This window comes from Bubalus bubalis, chromosome 17 (genome assembly GCF_019923935.1).
Source record: "Bubalus bubalis isolate 160015118507 breed Murrah chromosome 17, NDDB_SH_1, whole genome shotgun sequence".
NCBI lineage: Eukaryota > Metazoa > Chordata > Mammalia > Artiodactyla > Bovidae > Bubalus > Bubalus bubalis.
The window spans coordinates 19,915,354-19,937,237 of record NC_059173.1 but is presented as its reverse complement, the minus strand read 5'-3'; the positions used below and the strand labels follow the sequence as shown (position 1 = coordinate 19,937,237).

General features: G+C 41.2%; 2 protein-coding genes and 1 non-coding gene across 19 annotated transcripts in view; all 3 read right to left on the bottom strand.

Annotated features, from left to right (window-relative positions):
• CCDC62 (coiled-coil domain containing 62) overlaps nt 1-5,864 on the bottom strand; it is a 45,354-nt gene extending 39,490 nt beyond the window's left edge. For 2 of the 16 annotated variants that reach the window (XM_044930243.2, XM_044930249.2), the window contains exons 1-3: nt 5,182-5,863; nt 4,039-4,197; nt 486-714 (exon numbers count right to left, since the gene is read on the bottom strand). In XM_044930243.2, the coding sequence (XP_044786178.2) occupies nt 486-714; nt 4,039-4,113 (304 nt within the window). In that variant the 5' untranslated portion in view covers nt 4,114-4,197; nt 5,182-5,863. Of the gene's footprint in view, nt 1-485; nt 715-3,334; nt 3,390-4,034; nt 4,250-4,628; nt 4,872-5,181 lie in introns of those variants that run through there. The other 14 variants (XM_044930244.2, XM_044930252.2, XM_044930247.2 and 11 more) reach the window with 14 other exon arrangements.
• A 2,429-nt stretch (nt 5,865-8,293) lies between these two features.
• On the bottom strand, nt 8,294-21,201 carry DENR (density regulated re-initiation and release factor). Of its 2 annotated transcripts, XM_006047197.4 has the most exons (8): nt 21,046-21,201; nt 20,132-20,245; nt 16,468-16,487; nt 15,699-15,783; nt 13,720-13,803; nt 10,875-10,991; nt 10,010-10,149; nt 8,294-9,902 (listed from the first exon to the last, which is right to left on the bottom strand). In XM_006047197.4, exons 2-8 carry the CDS (start codon nt 20,235-20,237, stop codon nt 9,858-9,860), a joined length of 597 nt encoding a protein of 198 aa, XP_006047259.1. In that variant the 5' UTR covers nt 20,238-20,245; nt 21,046-21,201; the 3' UTR covers nt 8,294-9,857. The 2 variants fall into 2 exon arrangements, with proteins under 2 accessions (XP_006047259.1, XP_044786177.1); XM_044930242.2 differs by lacking the exons at nt 15,699-15,783; nt 16,468-16,487.
• Nucleotides 11,866-11,996, bottom strand: LOC112580058. The gene has a single exon (XR_003104412.1). It is a non-coding gene; the product is annotated as a small nucleolar RNA SNORA70 (small nucleolar RNA).
• Nucleotides 21,202-21,884: the final 683 nt, after the last annotated feature.

Here is a 21,884-nt window from a genome sequence, read left to right as displayed (position 1 = left end):
TAATATTAACATAGTCTGACTGTCAATAGAACAGTCAGATTTTAGGGTAGCACCAAAAGGATGACAGTTAAAATATGGTACAAAGGGAAATTTTTGTAAGTCACTTTTGAGGTTGCTGTAATTTTAAAAGATGACTGTTTTAAGTACTTGAGATCAAGTTCAATATCAAAAGTTTAAAATCTTTGAGTCAGTTCAAAAGGAATGGTCAGTTCAGTGGCATCTTCATTCATATTCTAGCTCAAAACTAATTTCCTTCAGGTTCGCTCTTGACCCTTCCTGTCTACTGGAGCTGTCCCAGCACTCTTTCTACAGTTAAGTATTAATACTTTGCTTGCCCTACTTTAATTCACATTGTGTTTGTCTGTTCTGCTGTGAATGTTCATGAAGTCCTCCTATCTTCAATTAAACTCTAGGACAACAGGGACTGTGTTGAGATGTTCCTTCTCTATTTTTCCCATGAGCGCTTTCAGTATGTTGGCATGTACCAGCGCTAGATGGATGATGCTGAAGATATGTCTGACCTTCTAATTTGCTGCAACGTTCTTCCAAAGTCAACACTTTCTGCCGATCCTCTTCCCATGAAAGAAGTTGTCTCTGATGTACTGCAACCATATCATTGAGCTCTCTATCTCGATCTTTTAACTCTCCAATGAGCAGCTGCAGCTCTTTCCGTTGTTTCTCAATAGTGGAAATCTCAACCTCTGACCCAATGTTCTAAATATAGAAAGTAGATTCATGTCAAAATAAAACCATCGACATAAATCAGCCAAAGCATATTTTCCAAACAATTATATTGGGTTGGCCAAAGGAATTTTAGGGCCAACTCAGTATCTTCTTTTGCTGCCAATTCAAGGTAGCAACTTGAATCAAGGAATTTTATTTCTTGATTATAACATGGCGGCAAAATTATGTATATTTAACATATGCTAACATCTACTATACACTCTGTCTCTATCATTTTCTGTCATACCAAACACACTACTCTTAAAGAGCAGGACCAGTTGTAAAACCTTCATTTGGTTAATCACAGATAAACCCATTTCTGCATTTTTTTTCTTTGCTGTCAACCCTCCTTGTATTAGGAGAAGGCAATGGCACCCCACTCCAGTACTTTTGCCTAGAAAATCCCATGGACGGAGGAGCCTGGTAGGCTTCAGTCCATGGGGTTGTGTTGGCAGCCGGCGTGAGGCACTCCGCCCATGGCAAAGGTCATGAGGAAGGAGGCTCAACATACGCAAAGGCAGGATTGAGCCTCAGGAGTCCCCCTGGAAATCCTCAAGCATCTACCCCCATAACCAGAGCCTGCCTACTTTACTACTTTGCGCTCTCCCCTACACCTCTGACTTTACGGGGGCTGTCCCCCACCACCTCTTTCGGAGAAGGAGTTAACTTAGAGCTCCAGTTAATAATAATTCCTGGGCGTGATAGGAGTGTTTCAATGTACAAACTCCTCTGAAGGTTCTCTAGCCTGCCTGACAGGCTTGTCCGGCCACATGTGATTGCTCACAGCCTCCCAACTGTGAGAGGCACGAGGTGCTTTAAACCTTCTAAAAACAGGTTCCTTAGAAAAGTTAGAAAACCATAAGTATAATGGGCTGATTAGAAATTGTATTGATGAAGGGTTTTTCATTTGTTGAGCCAATGCTTGTTGCTAAGTCTCCATATCCCCTGCCCTTACACACATTAATGAATACATAGAAGAAATAAGTATTAACCTTTGATATTAATCACATCAGACCTTAGGCTAAGTAAATTCTTTCCTTAACTAAAACCCACTACACCCTCTCCCTATAGGAATGTAACTTTATTTGGGTGGCATCTGTTTTAAGAATAATCACCCCTGGAGAAATAAGTGTTCTGGTTGACTGACCGCTGTCACAAGGAGAGGGCCATAAATTGTCAGCAGGCCCCCTGGCCAGAAGATGATGTAACACCCCTAAGACCTCTGTATACATTTGTGTGAAGCACCTGACTTTGATAAAAGTCAGGACTGCTGACCCCGAGTGACTTTTGCATAACATCTCAGTGTATAAAAGTAGACCATGGAAAATAAAGATTTGGGATCAGTTCCTCGAAAGACTGGTCTCCCCATGTCTCTCTCTCACTCTGGCTGAGTCTCCATCTGGAGCGTGGAACCCGCCATGCTTACTAATTATGCCTAGGCTTCTAAGATCCGACCGGGGAGGACTGTGTCTCCTCTCCTTCGGGAGAACGGAAGGATGCCTGCGGCCTACGTAAGTGGTGCAAGCTTCTTGTCTTGAAGTTTTATTGGTCTCCCGCGTAAACCAAGCTACTCAGCCTCTTTTCTCCACTGAATTTTCCTACCGAGCTATCCTCATTCTATTACTCTTTATATCCTTAATTAACGTTTAATTAAGCAGTTGTTTCCTGACCCTCGCCTACGCCGTCTCTCCTTCGAATACCCTGGATCAGCCGGGTCTGGACCCCTGCAGGGTTGCTACAGTCAGATACGACTAAGCGACTTCACTTTCACTTTTCCCTTTCATGCATTGGAGGAGGAAATGGCAACCCACTCCAGTGTTCTTGCCTGGAGAATCCCAGGGACGGGAAGTCTGGTGGGCTGCCGTCTATGGGGTCGCACAAAGTTGGACACGACTGAAGCAACGCAGCAGCAGCAGCAGCTCCTTGTATCAATCAACAATATTATCCCCCATCTTATACCCCCATCTAGCAATTCTAGAACAATCAACTAAAGGGAAACAGGAAGTAAATATTGTTTAAATATAACTGGTTCAAATTCAACATACCTACTTAAAAACAAATTTTGTAAAGGAAAAATTTCAAACATACACTGAAGATAAAAGAACAGTATAATGAACTCACATTTGCTCAGTAGCTAGGTCTTACTACTATCAAAAATTTTGCAACGTTTCAATCTTTCTTTTTCTTTTTGTTGTTGATAAAAAATGTATTTTACTTTTAGATACTTTGGTATGCCTCTCTAAAAATGAACATTTTTATATAGCCAAGATGCCATTTTCATGCCTAACAAAATTATCTACAATAATTTCTTTTAGGCATACATCATTTGAAAGTCTAGTGCAGTCAAGTTGGTCTCAGCTAAGTGGGAATCCAGAATGAGCCACTTGGTGGCTCCAAGACCTTGGGCAAGTTACTTAACTTTCTTAATCCTTAGTTTCTTTGCTGTGAAATGGTAGTAACACTATTTCGATTTCTTAGTCGTGTGGATTAAGCAAGATTAGGTCTGTAAAGCACTTCCCATTGTATCATTAAAAATGACACACTATTGTGTCTTTAAAAATCAATCAACAGTTAAATCTAAAAAAGAAATGAAAGATTTTTTCCAGCCAACCTGAGGATTGTAACCTGGGAGACAGTCTTTCAAAAAGCTCTGAGAACCATTCTGCCTATAAGATGTCAAAACACAGTTACATATGTTTTCAAGACAAAGAGTTGAAAATACATCAAAATAATACATTCACCTTTACACAGTTTAGATTTGCACAGACAAGGCAAGTGGTGGGTCATTGTGACCCCTTACATGATTGAAAAAGGAATGCTATCTACTAAGGAGTTGCTTGCTAGTTCTAAGGAAAAAAAAAAACCAAACCTTTTTTTTTTTTTTGTAAGCAGGCATTCCTAGGTCTTTTAAAGGGATCTAGTTAATGTATAAAGGGGATGCACAATACACACGAGGAGGGTGTGGCTCAAAGTGCAGAGAAAATTTTATGTTAAAATTTTCATGTCCTGCCTTAATAAAATTTTGTTCCATCATAACCGATCAACAAACATTAGCTATTATTAACAAATTATTAGCTAGGCTGTAAGTCACATTCTTAAGTATGGCACTGTCCCCATCTATGAACTAAAGAACTAAAAAACAAAAAACTGAATCACTATGCTGTACACTGAAACTAACGCAATATTGTAAACCAATTATACTCCAATTAAAAAAAAAAGTGTTACTGTTTACCAGAGACCCATGTACATCATTATTGCTTTCTGAATTATAAGAGTTGTAGAGAAATAATAATGACGAATTAATTACTTACTTACTAAACACAGAAAATGGAACTTGGAGTCAAGGAATTCCAAGCCATAAGACTTGAATTCCAGTCTTTGGTAAGCCATTTCACTCACTCATTCACTCAACCAATATTCTCTGGGCAGACCAGTTGCTTGGGGCATTGAGCTCGCCAGCCAGGAGCACGGATTCTAACACGGGAAACAACAATGGACCACGTGTGCAAAACACGTTCATCTCAACCTATACGGACCAGATACATGCACATCTTAGGCAAGTTTACTTTCAAGACGTTTTGGGAAAACTGGTGATTACAGCGCTGCTCCACTCGCAGGTGGCTGGGAAGCAAGGGCAGGTAAACGAGCAGGTGTATGGAGAAACAACCCTGCAGATGCCCATTGATATATCGTTAAAAAGTGAGCACCGCGCCTGGACTGAACAACACGTTTTCATTAAGGTAAGGAAACGGACGTGACGCTCCCCTGCGTCCTGGGTATTGTTTCACATTTTAAGCAGGAACGATGCCTGAGTAACCCCCATGCACGTTGTCCCAGAGGACTGCTCTCCGCTCGCCCTGGGACGAGCCGGCGGAAACCGGAGGCGCCGAGGGGCGGCCGCTCACCTGGCGCCCGGCCAGGAAGGAGGCCGAAGGGTTCATAGGTGTTTCCTCCACCCCCAGAGACAGTCGGTGTGCGCAGCGTCACCTTAGAAACGCCATCGGCGCGCCTGCCTGGAGCGGCGGGGGGCGAGCCCCGAACCCCGGAGCCCCGCGCCCTCGCCGGCCCAAGCCACCCCGCCCAAACCGCCGACCCCGCGGAGCGCGCCCGGCCCACTCGGCCTACGGCGTCGCCGAGGGGCCGCCCCGGCTCTCGCGAGACCCCAAGGGGGGCTGGCTCCCTCCTGGCGCGAGCCGCGCCGCCATCCCGGCGTTTTGTTCTTGCAAGTCTGGAGACTCTCGAATGGTTTGGCGATGTAAAAGCCGTTACCGCGGCCCGCAAAGAACCGCTCCTTCACCACTACCCAGAGAATGATGGAACAAATGAACGGCCGTCTCTGCCACATCGTCCTGGCCTATGTATGACCAGCTGCTTACAGACTCGCATCTTTCCCTCCTAAACTGTGAGCGTTGTCGCCTTAGCTGCCCTGCACATCCGGGTAGGGAGAACAGTCCGTACCTGGCATTCAAATAGATGGAGGCAGACGCCACCTCTGGTAGTAGTTGATAGTCAATTGCTGACCAGCCCCGCACAGTTCTAAACTGAGAATCACAGATAAAGAGAGTAAAAAGTTTAGGGATTTTTTTACTCTTGATGTAGCTCTTTTGTTACATCAAATGATGAGATGCACCTTTTGGGGTAGACGTGACGCCTTAGGGTGGACGTACACCCACCCTGCTGCTCAGCCTGGAAGGGTGCTGTCCCTCTTGAGGGGTGCCCGGGCTGATTTCATCAGCCCCTGGATGACTTGATTCCTATTGTTAAATCAGTCCCTGTCCTAAGTCAGGTGATTCCCATTGATTCAGTCAACACCCTGTGTTGTGTGACTCCTATATATTAAACCAACCCCTAAATCATGAGTCACTGCTGATTAAATCACCTCCCTCAAATACTGTCACCCAACCCCACCCGCCGTTAAATCGAGTCCTTAAATCGCCTAACGTTCATTAAATCAATGAAACATCTTAGGTTTCCTGACACCACCCCACCCCATTAAATCAATCTGCCTTACCTCTTGGGACACACATTAAGGAGGAGATTGATTTAATTAGGGTCACTAAAATCACTACAGATGGTGACTGCAGCCATGAAATTAAAAGACGCTTACTCCTTGGAAGGAAAGTTATGACCAACCTAGATAGTACATTCAAAAGCAGAGACATTACTTTGCCAACAAAGGTTCGTCTAGTCAAGGCTATGGTTTTTCCAGTGGTCATGTATGGATGTGAGAGTTGGACTGTCAAGAAGGCTGAGCACCGAAGAATTGATGCTTTTGAACTGTGGTGTTGGAGACGACTCTTGAGAGTCCCTTGGACTGCAAGGAGATCCAACCAGTCCATTCTGAAGATCAGCCCTGGGATTTCTTTGGAAGGAATGATGCTAAAGCTGAAACTCCAGTACTTTGGCCACCTCATGCGAAGAGTTGACTCATTGGAAAAGACTCTGATGCTGGGGGGGACTGGGGGCAGGAGAAGGGGACGACAGAGGTTGAGATGGCTGGATGGCATCACTGACTCACTCGATGGACTGAGTGAACTCCGGGAGTTGGTGATGGACAGGGAGGCCTGGCGTGCTGCGATTCATGGGTCACAAAGAGTCGGACGCGGCTGAGCAACTGATCTGATCTGATCTTTACTAAAGCAGATTGAATCAGTGGGTGTGCTGTCCCCCTTGGAGGGGGGCATACACCTCCCTGGCGTAAGTTAAATGATGATGTACCCCCATGGGGTAGAGGTGCACACCCTGAGGGTCCTGCCCCCTGGGAAGCAGGTGGTTGTGCACCCTGTGGGGGGAGACCCTTGGCATTTTATCTTGACAATATTTACCATGTTCTGAGTTGAGATTAAGATTTTATTCTCCTGTTCATAATCACTCCTTCCCCCTTTTTACTCTTATAGGAACTGAACTATAAAAAAGTAATGCTTATTATATTTAATCTCTGGTCACCCACCCCTACTGCTTAACCCCTAAGATGGCAGTGCTGGCAAGACAAATTCTTAATCGTATTTCAACTTTACTTTTGGTTGACTGAATTAGCAAAACACGCCCTCATGTTCATAAAAGATAACCTGAACATGGAAAAAACAAATTTAAAATTTCTTGCCTTGGAGCTTCCCTGGTGGCTCAATGGTAAAGAATCGGTAAAGAATCCACCTGCCAACGCAGGAGACACAGGTTCGATCCCTATTCGGGGAAGACCCCACATGCTGCAGAGCAACTAAGCCTGTGCACAACTATCGACCCTGTGCTATAGAGCTGGGGAGCCACCACCACTGAAGACCATGCTCCACAGCAAGAGAAGCCACCGCAATGAGAAGCCTGCAAACCAAAACTAGAAAGTAGCCTGCACTCTCAACTACAGAAAAGCTCTTGCAGCAATGAAGATCCAGCACTGCCAACATTTTTAAAAAGAAAAAAAAAAAAATCTTACCTTGAAACTTTACTGATTTGGAAGACACCTGTCTCCTCAGGATAGGCTCATGTTCAGAACCAAAAAGGCAATGCCTTAGAGTTTAAAAATCAAGAAAGCAAATGCTGACGAATTGTTAAATGACTTATCAATAGATGACTATGCAGTAAGTTGTGGTGGTAGAATGAGAAAGATGAAAAGGAATGTGGTTGAATGTCAATTTTCCAAGTGAGGAACATTTTAACTCACATGCTTCTCAAATTTCACTTTTGTAAAACCTGGGAGTTTTAGGAAGCCCTAAAATGTCCTTCTTTACCAGGCAATCACATGCCTAATATTCACTTTAAAAGTACAAGTATAGAAGCAGTAAGAAATGAGGCTCATTTTTATGAGTTATGGTTGCTAAGTACCAATTGGATGTGGTTAAGAGGGTTATTATGACTAGTTGCAAATCAAAAATCTTAGTATTTTAAGGTAAAAAATCTTTAAAGAGAAAATATAAGAATTAAACAGCATCTAGTTATGCACTAATTCAAACTGATGAACTCTACAGACTCATTCCAGTTTCTCTACCATATTTCCTAAGTAAAGACATTTAGTAAATAACAGAACCTAAAAGGTATAAATTGTTTTTTAAAAATTGTTATTAATTTTTAAGAATGAGAAAGCTACCATGGATTATACCTGACAGCTGACTTAATGTTATTTAACAACAATTTAACTAAAAAAGAATTTAAAACCATATATTGCCAGATGTTTTTTAAAAATAAGACACTACATACCAAAACTGTATTTGTATTTGAAGTTGCCAGCTTAATCATTGTAAATCTCTTACACATATTATAAAGCTGTTTAAAGTATTCTTTTTGCTAAAAATACTAGATTGTGAAAGTATTTACATAATAAAAGTATATACAGAATGTATGAATTCAACTCAGTCCTTGAACTATATATATATATATTGTGTGTGTGTGTGTGGCCATGCCATGAGGCTTGTGGGATCTTAGTTCCCTGACAAGGGATTGAACCCAGGCCACAGCTGTGAAAATGCTGAGTCCTAACCACTGGACGGCCACAGAATTCCCCTTGAACAATAGATTTTAATCAGAGATTAAACAGTTGCATTTTAAATTTCAAGTCAAAGAAAAAGATTCACACATATACACAAGGACAGTTTTAATCCTGCATTTTCCTGCAGTAACATCCACTGTGGCTATAAATGGACTGAAACTGCATTTGCCAAGAACTGTGAACATTAAGAATCTTTACATGAAGTCACGTGTTGATACAAGCACACAGACATCTTCTAGCACCAACAGAATACATACATAACACATATCAAGTGGTCTTAATGGATAAATTTGCTTCATTAGATAATTTTAACTAAACTCACAGTTAATGCAGAATTTCATTTTCTTAATTTACAACTTTATTTATACATTCTTCCTAATGTTTCAATTACTCAAAAACCCACTCATTCATTCAAGATGGTATTCTGCATGGCAACAGACAATGGGTTCTAACTTTCTTAAAGGTGTTGACAGCAACTTAAAATACCACTGAGTCTTCTTTCCAATTTGTAGCACCAGACTTAGGACCTTTATAAAAACAGAGTTTAAATTCATTTAATATATTCATTAAGATTCATTGTCACTGCTTCTCTTCCAAGAAAAACACATTTCAATTGCTGCTTTCCAGACTATACTGAGCAATGGTGTATATTATTTTCAAATGACTAGCAGAATTTCACTCACATAAATTTACAGCCAGAGCAAGAACTCAGGCTCTCTGAATGGTTGTCCACTCAAGATGATGAAAATAATGTATAAAATGGATTTGGGTGTCTGACCCCCTACTTACCATTATCAAACACCTTTCCAAGAATTCTTAGAAAGTATTTTAAAATATATGCAAATATCCTACCATATGACACACCATCATTTCTTTAACCATTTCCCAACTGTGCATTTATAATCATTTGCAATTTTTTAAATATTATGAGTAGCACTGTGATGAACACCCTCATCCATAGTTTTAAGCAAGACATTATATCTTTAGGATAATGCCAAAGAAGTGGGTCAAACAGTGCAGATGGTTTTAAGGCTTTTAATATATTTTACCAAATAATCTCCACAACAGCTTAAACAGCTGTTACCAACAATATGTTAATATGCCCACAAAGTGAACTTGGTTGGTGACCATGAAGCAAATTCAACCAGAGATCCATGAGATACTCAAGCGTCTCAAAACTACCACACCAAAGAAGCAAGGAGAGTTATTACTGGTGATGAAGCCAAATTCAAATCTTTAAAATATCACTCAGATTAAAAAAAAAAAAATCATTTTTGATTAAATTGTGATTATTTTAAAATAATCAACAGAAAAGCTTTCCACAGAAAATCTAGTTTTTCCAAAAATAAAGTTAAAAAGAAAGAGAAAAGTCAGTACCAAACGACCAAAATTTTTTATTTGACTAAATTCTATCTCATGCATAAGCATGACAGTCTCTCCTATTTATTAGACTTTGGCAATTAAAAAACAAAAAACAAAAAAAAAACACACACCCAAAAACAAGCAGCCTTGTACAGAACAGTGACAATTCCAAGGGCGAGGGGTAGGCTACAGTTTTACTGTAGGATAAATATATATATTTTTAAAAGGCCTCTCTCCCTTTGGCCACATTAACAATCAGTTCAGATCATTAAATACAGACACATTTTCAAAATCACTTCTTCACTTCTCCAAGATCTTCAATGCTATCATCATCCACCTATAAAACACAAATAATTACATTTCATGAGCTGTGCTTAGCAACTAACATGGAAGCAACTGCTTTAGTAACTTACTTCTATAGATGCACAAGTTCCAAATACTCACCTCTGGCCATTTTTCCTGAATGACATCAATAATATCATCTGTAAAGTCTCCCTGAATGATGATTTCATCCTCCCCTGTTACTGAGGCACCACAGGAGAATTTCTGAGCAAAAAATCTTTGTGCTTCTTTAAGATCAATTTCTGTTATTTTAAAAAAAGAAACAGACTATAATTGGAATCATATGTCAAAGATATTTTTCCATTTTGAAATTTAATCTGCATTTTAAATTCATAAAACAGATCATATTAATGGGTTTCATGTTCCTTTCAGAACAGTAATTACAAACTACCCATAGGCAGTCATCTGAACAATGTAACATTTTTAAGGTCAGATAAAGCCTCAGTACATAAAAATAAGATCATCCATACTATTCCTGATTCATATAGTAAGACCAAAGAAAATCCAGGAACACATGAATTCCAACATTACATATACACTTCCAAGTAAATGAAGTTCTTGTGGTTATCCCTTTTTACAAAGGAAGACACTCCACCACTAACCACCTTCCCTCCCCTGCTACTGTCAGACAGAGGGGACAGGTCATTTTGCAACTGTTTGGCTACTGAGACTGGGAGGGAAAAAGGAGCAGTGCTGGTAGACCTGCTCAGGGAAACCTGTCCAGCCCTCATTCTAGATAAAATGTGCACAAGCAGAAATTCTGGAATGGAAAGTCAAACCAGTCCCCTCTGCAAAAGATTTTTAAAATTTTAAATTTGACTATAGTTAGAAATCCAAAATCTCATTTTGTATCCTTCTTAGCAAAAAACAGAACTGTAAAATTTTCATGATAATAGATTAAAAAGAGAATGAAATGAATTAATGAATAAAACTCACAAATTTTAAACATACTTAAGCTTGAACTCACCAAAAGTTGCAAGGCCACACACTCTTGTTACATATTTCTTCTTTGCTCTGGGAATTTTGGCTATCGTAACCTTTTGTGGTACAGTCTTCTTTTTCTGTTTTATTTGACCCCTTCCACCTTTATTTATTAAGAAACAGTTCAGGATTAGTTGTTTTATCATAAATAGAGAATACTATCTTTAAATATACTGATTTTCAAAAGGTATAAAATATTAATTTCTAAAGCTTCTTTTTCTAATACAAAATTCATAAACACATGCATGAGTATTCATTCAGTCAATACATTGTAAGTAGTATGTGCTGTGCACTGCACTAAGGGCTGAGGACACAAAGACCAAGAGAACACAAACACAGTCCCTGTCCTCCAGAGGCTCTCAGTCCAGGGCAAGGAGAGAACAGGTTAAATTACAGCAATCTGGTATATACTGAAATAGGATCCATGAACACAGCACTACCATAAGCGCTGCAGAGGAATGGCTTACTCTACTTCCAGAGGACAGAAAAGGTTTCTGTATGCTGTAATTGAGAACTATGCTTTGTCTTTTGGTGTGTGTAACAGGAAAGTAGGATTTACTGGTTGGCCTAGTAAGGAAAAGACAGTGCCAAGGCTCCCTTGAGTGCAGGGCCCGCCACTTGTCCAGGGGGCCACGGTTAGGGTTGTACTCGACCCCACAACCATCTGGGACAAGCCACTTTTCTGCCTCCATGTTTTCAAACTCATTCACATTAAACTTAGTAAATCCCCAATTCTTGGTGATGTGGATCATCTGGCATCCAGGGAACTTGAGCTTAGCCCTGCAGAGTGCTTCAATCACATGCTCCGTATTCTGCAGCTTGGTATGGATGGACATAGCAACTCGACCAATGTGGACCCTGGCCACTGTGTCCTGGGGCTTTCCAAAGGCACTTCACATACCTGTCTGGAGCCTAAACTGGGGTGGTCCCATAGGCAATTGGTCTCGTTAGGGTGGATGCGAGTGTCCACTGGAAAGGGCTGTCTCCTTAGGGCGACTCATATAGGCCACAAATTGAATACACTACAGAGGAGGTAGTGTACTGTTCACAACCATTGCACACTGAGCCCCCATGGGGAAAAGAGCATGGTTGGCTTAATTGGCTGCAAATACACTTGTCTGAAGGAAGCTTATGATATGTAGGAAAGAAAGCCAGATAGGCAAAGATTATATACCAGTCATTCAAGAACTAGTACATCAAGCTCTTTATACTGCAAAGAAAAGAACCCAGCATACAAGTGACTATGCAGGAGTGAAATCATTGATTTATGGTCTGTCAAGATCATCATACCGTGTGGAGGGTGGGCCTGTGAAGAGCAATGAAAGAGAGGCCACTGAGGAGGCTTCTACATTAGTTCAGGCAGAAACTAATCAAAATCTAAATAAAGCAGTAGCAACAGCAATGGCCAATAGGTACAGAATAAACAGAGGAAGGAGACGAAATCACAGAATTCAGAACTGATTCAAAGGGGCAAAAAGAAAGAAGCCAAGATGGGTCTCAGGTTTTTGGCTCAAATGATTGGATAAACTGCTGTCATTAATCAAAGTGAACAAAACCAAAGATGCAGATTCGGGACTTAAGTAAGTTTACTTTGGAAGTGCTGTGTTTGAAGTGCCTATGGGACCATGCACATTTCTAGTCTAGAGACATGATCCCCCAGGACTAGATTTGGGAGTTCTAAGTGCAGAGTGGGGGCAAAAGTTAAGGATGCAGAAGAATCATCCAGGGAGGATATGCAGAATGAGAAGGTAAGTGCACCGAGTCCTGGGAAACACCATTTTTTAAAGGGACAGAAGGGAGAAGTCTGCACAGAAGCCTGAGGAGGAAGGAAAGCAGAATAAGGGAGCAAGCACAACACTTCAGAAAGGAGTATTCAGACGCTCTCTCACCACTGAGCAAACACCCAGCCATTTGTGACCCTTATCAGAGGAGTTTCAATGGCATCAAAGTCAGGTAAGGATGGACTGAGGAGTGAAGGCTCAATGACTGAACTGAAAGGAGGATAGCTGAGTCTAGTCTTAGCAAGGAAGTCCAGCTAAGAAGGCAATGGGGAGGAGAATATGGCAAAGAGAGACACGAGTTCTTGGGGGAATGTTTTTTGTTTTAATGCGAAGTCCTAGAAAATATTTATAAGCTAATTTTAGTTATGGGAGAATTAATTCAGGAAGAAGAAACAGGCAGGGATAGGATACAAGGCACGAGAAATTCATTTTAGAAGGAGGAGAGGTAGACAAGTATATTCATCAGTTGTGAAAAGAAAAATTCAACTGAGCTGACAGTAATAAGGAGAGAACAAAATCTTTTATAAATGTCCTCACTCTATTTAAATAGAATACATAAGGTATTTTTATAAGGTAACAAAGTTTTTAAGTCATAAACAAGCTGGCTGGCTGTTTTTTATGTATATACATGGCAAATGAAGCAAGTTTCCTTGGGTCCAACTTACTGATAGAGACCAAATCATAGGAAACCCAGTCATCCTGAGAACGATCCTGTACCCCTCTGTATGGTATTCACACAGAAGGCAGTAACAGGAAGATGTTATTCAGTTTGGGAATGCTTTCATTTCTTATTTCTTCTGGTGATTATTGTTGTATAGTTGCTAAGTCGTGTACAACTCTTTTGCAACCCCACGGACTGTAGCCCACCAGGCTCTTCTGTCCATGGGATTTCCCAGGCAAGAATACTGGGATGGGTTGCTATTTCCTTCTCAAGGGGATCTTCTCGACCCAGGGATTGACCCCACATTCCCTGCGTTGGCAGGCAGATTCTAAGCTTTCTGGGGAGCCCTGTTCTAGCAGTATGTTTGTATAAGTCAAATCACGCCTCACCTCTCTTTTGTTTTTTCTTCTCTTCCTCTTCCCCGGCTGTTCCTTGACCCTCACTAATTCCAGCTTCTTGTTTGGGTGAATTTTCTAGATGTAAAAACAAAACCCTTATAAGCACTGACATCACTTCATGCTAACATTAAGAAATTACCCCTGAGAAACCTCATACACAAATAAGGTATTTTATTTATTTTTTAATTGAAGGATAATACCTTTACAGACAAATAAGGTATTTTACCAACAAATGAGTATAACATTTATAAAGTCAGTGATTGTATTCCTGGACTCCTATCAGGCCTGATTCTGAAGTCATTATGGTTTAAGTGTACGGTGACAGAAGCTACATTAAAGTAGCGTAAAACCCTCAAGACTCCACAGGAGTGTTTAGCATCAAGCATACTGATTCTGTTAACAGAAAGCCTGGTCCTGAATATGAAGATACATCCTAGGCAAGTCAGGGCCCACCAGGTAGACTGACTGTTACATCAGATTTGAGGGTGCTTATCCAATCACAGACGGACCATGTTGTCTCAGGGGTTGTGCCTCATGGAAAACTATCTGAAAATCAAAGCAGCAAATAGCAGGGTAACATTGGGTATACTTCGATAGCCTTGTTTCTGGCCCAGGGTTTCCCTTCTTCTGCTACTGCCTTCATTTTTACCAGTCTTGTACGAAAAGCTATCAATTTGCTAACTGAGGAAATCTGTCCTTCTGCAGTTTTCCTTACCTTTGGCTACAGCAACTCCATTCTAGTTGCTTTGGTCAGAAGTGCAGCTGGCCCTTTTCCTCACATCCCACATCAGGACAGCAACACATCAGGACACCCTGTCAGCTCTACCTTCAAAACATGTCCAGAATCTGACCACTTCTCACCACCCCACTGCTACCATCCTGGACTAGGTGGTCATCCTCCTGACCCAATCACTGCAAGAGCCACCTACTTGATCTCCCTGCTTTGCTGCCTATGCCTCTCTTCAGTCTTTTTTTTTTAGCCATGCCACGCAGCATGTGGGATCTTAGTTCTTTGACCAGGGATTGAATCTGAGTCCCCTACATCCCTGCTCTGGAAGCCCAGTCTTAACCACTGGACCACCAGGGAAGTCTCTCTTCAGTCTATTTTCAACATAGCAGCCAAAGATGCTGTTGAAACAAAAGTCAGACCTTATCATCACTCTTCTGCCCAAACTGCTCCAAAGGCTTCTCATCTCATTCAGAAAAGCCTAGACTCGCTCTTTAAGACATAGTCCTTTGTTACTTCTCTGACTTCATCTCCTACCTGCCCCTGACCACCCTCCCACCAAAAAAAAACACAAAAAACCAAAGGCCTCCTTGCTGTTTTCTAAATATGCTGTATGCGCTAAGTGTTTGCCTCAGGGCCTTTGCACTGGGTGCGTTATCTGCCTGGAAAATTCTTCACCCAGATATTCAAAGGACTCTCTCCCTCACTTATTTTAGGTCTTTGTTCAAATGCCATCTTTTATCTTTCAAGATTTCAAATTCCCTCCCCCAAAATTCTTATCTTTCTATTCCCTGCTTATCATAATTTAATGTATTTATTTCATTTGTCTTGTTTTATTTATTTTGTCTCTCCCTCTATAATTTCCAAAGAACAAGTCTTTTGTTTACTGCTTTATTCTCAGCATCTAAAAGAGTGTGTAGCATATAGCAGGCATACAAGAAATAATTTGTTAAGCGAATGAGTGAAAATATATATCCCTAAATCATTTACTCTTCTTTATATAAGAACGTTGATATTTTGACCTATCCTATCCAGATAAGACTCATGAAGTGGTCTGCGATTTTATGTAAGAAATCTTAATTAACCGAAGAACTTAAAACAGTTTTACAGTCAATAGACATAGATATTAGAGTGATACAATTCTGTTCCTACTAGAGGACTTTTGTATCTTTAAAATAATGCCCTACATGCATCTGTTTCAGGTGTACAGGCTTTTATGCAAGAAAAAAAAAAATGTTCATACCTACAGTAAGTTTTGCAAACTCATTTGGAAAATTCTTCTCTAACCATTGTCTACATTTAGCAACATCAGGCATATATTCACAGTACTGGAGGGGGGAAAAGAACAAACTGAGTCACAACAGTATATTTTTAATCATTTTAATTAAAAAATCATTCCCTGTGCCTGCTATTTATAGAATGATAAAATCAACTACTCCCACCTAATGTCTCATCCACAGAAAATCTGTATTCAATCAGGAAATGTCCCATAAGAAATTAAAAATTAAAACACACCTCCTCACTGTAGCAATTTATTTCCTCTCCAACAAACAGAAGGGCCATTAGAAAAAGGAGGAAACAGACAAAAATAACCACAAGCATTTCTTGCTTCGGGCATATAGGCGTCTCATTTGTATGAACTGCCCACAGAGCCTGACTTAAGAAGCTTATCAACAGAAAGCCTTACACATAATTTATGCTTTCTCTTCTCTGTTTGGATGTTAAACTTTGACTTTAAGGTTACTCTTGTTTTATTGGCTGACCATGAGTTCTGCGCAAAAATCCAAACTATGTATAGACAAGTGCAAAAGATGCACACATATGACTCAAAGTCTAAAAAAAAACAATCTGTAGGACCATAAAATCATTCTAAACCGAAGTTCTCTATAAAAGGTTGAAACTCTGCCAGCAAATGACAGAAAATGAAAAATAACAAAATGAAGTTCCCAAGCTAGCTATAAAATCAATAACCTCAAATTAAAAAAGAAAAAAAGAATTTGAAAAGAACTTACCTCTGTTGGTAATGAACAGACTGGGGAAATGGAGAGAAAAGATTTGAAAATATAAATAAATAAGTACACACACACAGGACTTAATAATTTGACAAAACGCTTCGTTTCTGTTTTTTCCTGTAACTTGTCTATACCACTTTTCAAATACTACCCCCATCATGTGCTTTTTTTGAGGTTAATGCCACATGGTTAATAGAGATACTATCTTGATTTCTTTTTTTGATCTAAAGAACAATGTCTCCTTCAGTTGCTAAAACATCAGACTATACTATCTGGAATGTCTTACGGTTTTACCACAACCACTTCAATGGGTTGGAAACTAAGCTAGGATGGGAACAATTACCCATGCAACAAAGCTTAAATGGAGCTGGTTATTTCTTTTGATAACTTCACTAAAACAGCCACTAATTTTCGTTCATACGAACACATTTACAGACTTCAGTAGCACTTCTGTTACCATTTCTTTGCAATACAGTTTTCCTCTCCTTTTCATGTTATGCTATACAAGATCATGAAACTGAATTTCCTTCCTTCAAAGGGAGTTGGTTCAGTCTTGTCACTAGATAGCCTGCAAAGGCTAAGGGACTAGAAAAACTCAAAGTTTCTCAATTTTATCTATAACTCTATTACTGGGTCAACTGCTTAATTTTTAAGGTGAGGAATGGACTGGTACAGTGCGCCCAACACCTTGAGGCTTGTGAGGGAGAGGACGGGTGGTACACCATTACTAGTAACAGCAATTACCATCTACTGGGCACATCCCAGGCACTCTGTTATACTTTGTATTATGTTTCATCATCACAACCCGATAAGTAAGAATTACCATGTTTATTATGATTGACAAAAATGAGACTTAGAACAAGTAATTCATTTGCATCTGGTTAGAACAAGATTTGAACCCTGGTCTGTTTCTGAAGCTCATGCTCGTTTACCTAATTAAACCACAGAACCTATCAAGGCAATGCAGCGGTGTACCAGCCCATTATCGGTCTTTTATAGATGAAGCCCTGAAATAGGTTCAATAGCTCATCCAATGACAAAGGTGGTAATGTGGCAGAAACTATTCGATAAAATGCACCATCTATTTCAGTTTAGAGTTTCCTACTAAAGCTCTGCCTGCTTAACCAGAGCTCTCTGATCTTCACAGTTCAAGTTCAATCACTAGTAGGAACAGATATTCAGCCACACTTTCAGGATATAATTACAGGTTAAATACCATTACTGCAAACCCTAAAACCATAAAACTTTGTACACCATTTCAAATAATATTCAGTTCAGCAAAATTCTAATATGATGAAAAAAGTTGGACATATCTTCCAAGTTCCACATTATTTGAGTCAATTTTCCTCCACAGATGATTTACTATTTGTAAACTATAGCTCTTCAATGAAAATAATGAGCAGTCACCAGCTTTACATTACTAACAACCTGACCTTATACACCTGCTGATGAGATATGAAGAACAAAGTCCATCATCCATGAAACCTTCTGCTATGGTCTTCATGTTTGTGTCCCCTCAAAATTCACAATGTGGTGCTATTAGGAGATGGGGCCTTTAGAAGCATTATTTTATTTATTCTTTTCAACAGCCTGCTGAGGTAGGCTCTGTTATCCATTTTCTGGATGAGGAACTGGTCAAGGTCACTGGCCTGGCTTGGCCAATCCTGGCTAAACCAGGATTCAAACTCAGACTGACTTCAGATTCTGAAGTCTCAGTCCTGCAGACAAATGTCTCCCTGGAAATGACCCCATCCACGTACCCTTGTTTCTCACTATATTTCAACCAGCATTCTGCACCAATTAGCTCCTTTTTTTCCCCCTCTACCCTGAAAATACCACATTAAACCTTGCCCCCATACTGTTTTTGTGAATTCCTCCACCTTTCCTTGCAAATTCTACCTATTACTTAAGGTTTCTCACTTCACTTTCCCAGCTTCCCTTCGAACAAAGATCCCTCCTTTTCCTAAAATCCTAATTCATAGCTCTGGTCTTTTAAATTTAGCATTGAATATTCCCTAAGTCCTTCTCCTACAACTAGACCTTAAACTCCTTGAGGAAAAGGTAATCCTGTCTCCATCCTAGTGCCTGGAGTATCAATACAAACTAGGGAAATAAAAATAAACCTTTCTCAAAAAGGTTAGGGACCTCTGGTGACTACTGGTGAAATATCACTGGGTTAGATGCATACTTAGTGTGGTTATTCAAAGCCATCTGAGGGGTGACATAAGCAATTGAAGAGGATGGCTTTCACATACTGTATTTCATTAATTCTTTCTTCTTTTCACTTTTATAGGGATGCATCCCATAATTATGGCATGTCAATCTTAACAAATTTTTCTTTCTAAGTGGAACCTAAAATAATGGTGCCTCTTATAACATATGGAGACTTAGATTCAATGAATTAGGATACAAAGAACAGTAACTCATAACTACATCTGACAAGCAAGAATGAATAAACTAAGTCAGTATACTTTTTTAATAAGAGCACTTACTGTTATTATGTTCTTGAATTCATTGCTGAACCAGCTTTATAGGAATTATCTGACTCCAGATGTAATCACCATCTTTTTTTTTACAGACCTTAAGAAACAGACCTCTAATCCTTAGTTAAATCAGGTAACTTGCCCAAGGTCACAGAGCTAGAATTAAGCAGGAGCAGCTGGTAATGCCCAAGGTAAGGATGCAAACCCTGGTCCATGACGCCAAAGTCAACCTTACATAAAGTTCCCCTGCCTACTCTCTGGGATATTTTATACTCATTTTATTTTCTTAATCAAAGACAGTAAATAAATGATGCGTCGATACAATTTTTCAACTCAGTGACAACACCTCTCCTTTTATAGTACTTAAATTCCAGAAGAAATCTCTATTACATTCACAGAAGGTAAGGTCCACAAGAACAATGACTTCTCCTAATTTATTCATTATTCAGTTTCCAGCACACAAAACAGTTAGGCACATAGTAAGTGGCCAAAAATATTTACTAAAAAAGATAATATTTACTTGCCCTTTACTTTACTGTCGTATGTCTTCAAATTTTTCTGAACCTTTCCAAGATGCTAGGAAAATTAGTTATCTCCAATTAACAAATATTTCTGAATTGAAAATGAGGAAACACAATCAAAGGGAAAAAAATCCCTGATCCACATTTTATTAATCAGACCAAGGACACTTTCCCACAACTGTCCTACTGCCCATCACTCCAGCCTCATCATCTTCCACTTGTTATTACACTATTTCTACACTACATACTATACTCATACAAAACCGCTTATTTCTCCACAGACAAGCTTTTCCTTACACAGCTATTCACTTCATCTAGGATGCATTTTCCCACTCCCTCATCCAGTCATCCCTTAAGAGTCAATTATCTTACAAGAAGCCCAACTTTAACAGCCAGACTGGAAAGTTACTTTGGGCTGGAATAATCTATTTACACATGTCTATTTCAACTGGACTGAAAATTTCTCCAGGCCAAGTAGCAAGACCCAAGTCCCACAGGTTGGGAAAATCTGTTCATCCATGCCTCCTCTTGCCCAACTCCCAAGTAAAGATTCACCAAATGACAAAGATGAAAAAATTACTTGGACCAAATGTGAAGCCACTGATCATAACGTATAAAAATACAGTGAGTGAAAGCCATTTTCTGCCTTCCACCACTTACCTCCACAGTAAAGGACTCGAAGTGGGTAATCTGCATCTAACTTGGTGTTGCTCCTCTGGTCTCCTCTGCAATCATGCCCACCGGATTCAGAAATGTCAGCAGCCATTTCAAAACCTGTCAGAAAAGAAAATAACACAGCTTTACTATTTGGGACCAAGGCCCTGAGAGAAACACTGTTCAGGTGTAGCCTTGTCTTCCACTAGAAATCCCCCCACCCAAAATCTGTTTCAATTCTCTGCTGAATGAAAGGTAAGAAGCTGGATTCATAAAATATGATTAATTCTGGGCACACCATTTTCCAGGTCTACAGGAAAGCCAGCGACAACAGTGAGATTCATAGCAATGGACCATGACAACGCGGCGGGGGGGGGGGGGGGGGGCACCGGTGGAAGAAGCAGGAATGGGAAAAAAGGATGGGGATAGTGACCTCGGTGGAGACAAGGCAAAAGGTTTGGGGGTGATTCGGAAGGGATGCAAAGTACAACAACAGAGAAAGGCCAAGAAGCAGCTGAAGAGGCTGGAAAAACCTACGAAGAGGGGGTGAAGAAGGGGTGGGCCGCCGGAGGCGCCCAGAGTGCAGGGTGTGGGGGCGGCTGGATGCCAAGAAAGGGACGCTTTCGAGTCGGGAGAGGGGATGGAAGTGAGAGAGGGTGGGGAGACCAGAGTCTGAGGAGACAGAATACGGGCGAAAGGACCAGAAAGGAGCAGAATGTAAGGGGACTAAGGCGACAAGAGCGGTCAGGTGTGAGGGCGCGACCTGAAGCGAAGGGGGCAACCCCGGGGACACCAGAGCGGCCCATGTGGGCGGGGGTGTGGAGACGCCCGGCCCGGCCCCCTTCCGCCGGACAGCACCTCAGCTTCCCCACGCTCTCTACAAGCTTCTCCGAAGCGGGAGAGGCACGAGGGGTTATTACCCAGGCGGTCGCACAGCCTCCGCCGCCTCCGCGCCCGCCACTACCGCCAGCTGAAGCGACACATGCGATTCCTCTTCCCCAGCCAGAGCCGCCCGAGAGCGCGTCTACCAGCGGCGGTCCCGCGAGACAATAAGCCTTTATCGCGAGATTCAGTGGCCGCCGGGCGGCTGTCGCGAGAAGCCTGAAGGCTGGGGCGGGGAGGAATTGGAGAGCATGCGCGTTTCGCTCAGGGGCGGGGCCAAGCAGCCTAGAGGCTGACAGCCAGTAGGCGGTGCTCGTTACCTGTGGGAGAGGGTGGGTGGTTCGCGGTCGCGGCGCGGAAGGGGGCGCTCTTTGGAAAGCGAAGACTGCTTACTGCTTACTCCTTACTGCTTACTGCTGAGGCGGGGACGTGGCCGTGGCCCTGGGGTCTGGAGTGCATCCTTCAGTCCTGACTGACGTCCAGCCTATTGGATGTCATTCCTCCGCGGGGAGATTGCAACTGGAAAAGGCGTTTGGTTTAATTTCAACGCCCTACTCTATATTGGCGGAATTCTTTTTAAAAAGACAGTGTCAATGCTATTCCATTTTTCTCATTGCCCTGCAATCTCACCAACCTAACAACTATTTTCACAGCTTCCTGGTGTTTACTGATCCTTATATGTGTTTTAAATTGGAATTAAACTCTCCCACGTCACTGTAGACTAAAAAATTATTCACAACCTCAAGATTGAGAGTTAGGTTTTACTTGGCTGGAATTTTAGGGCTTCAAGCCTAGGAGGCAGCATCTCAAGTTAACCCTGAGAGAACTGTTCTGGGGAGGGCAGAAGCCAGGATATATAGGCATTTTGCAGCAAGGA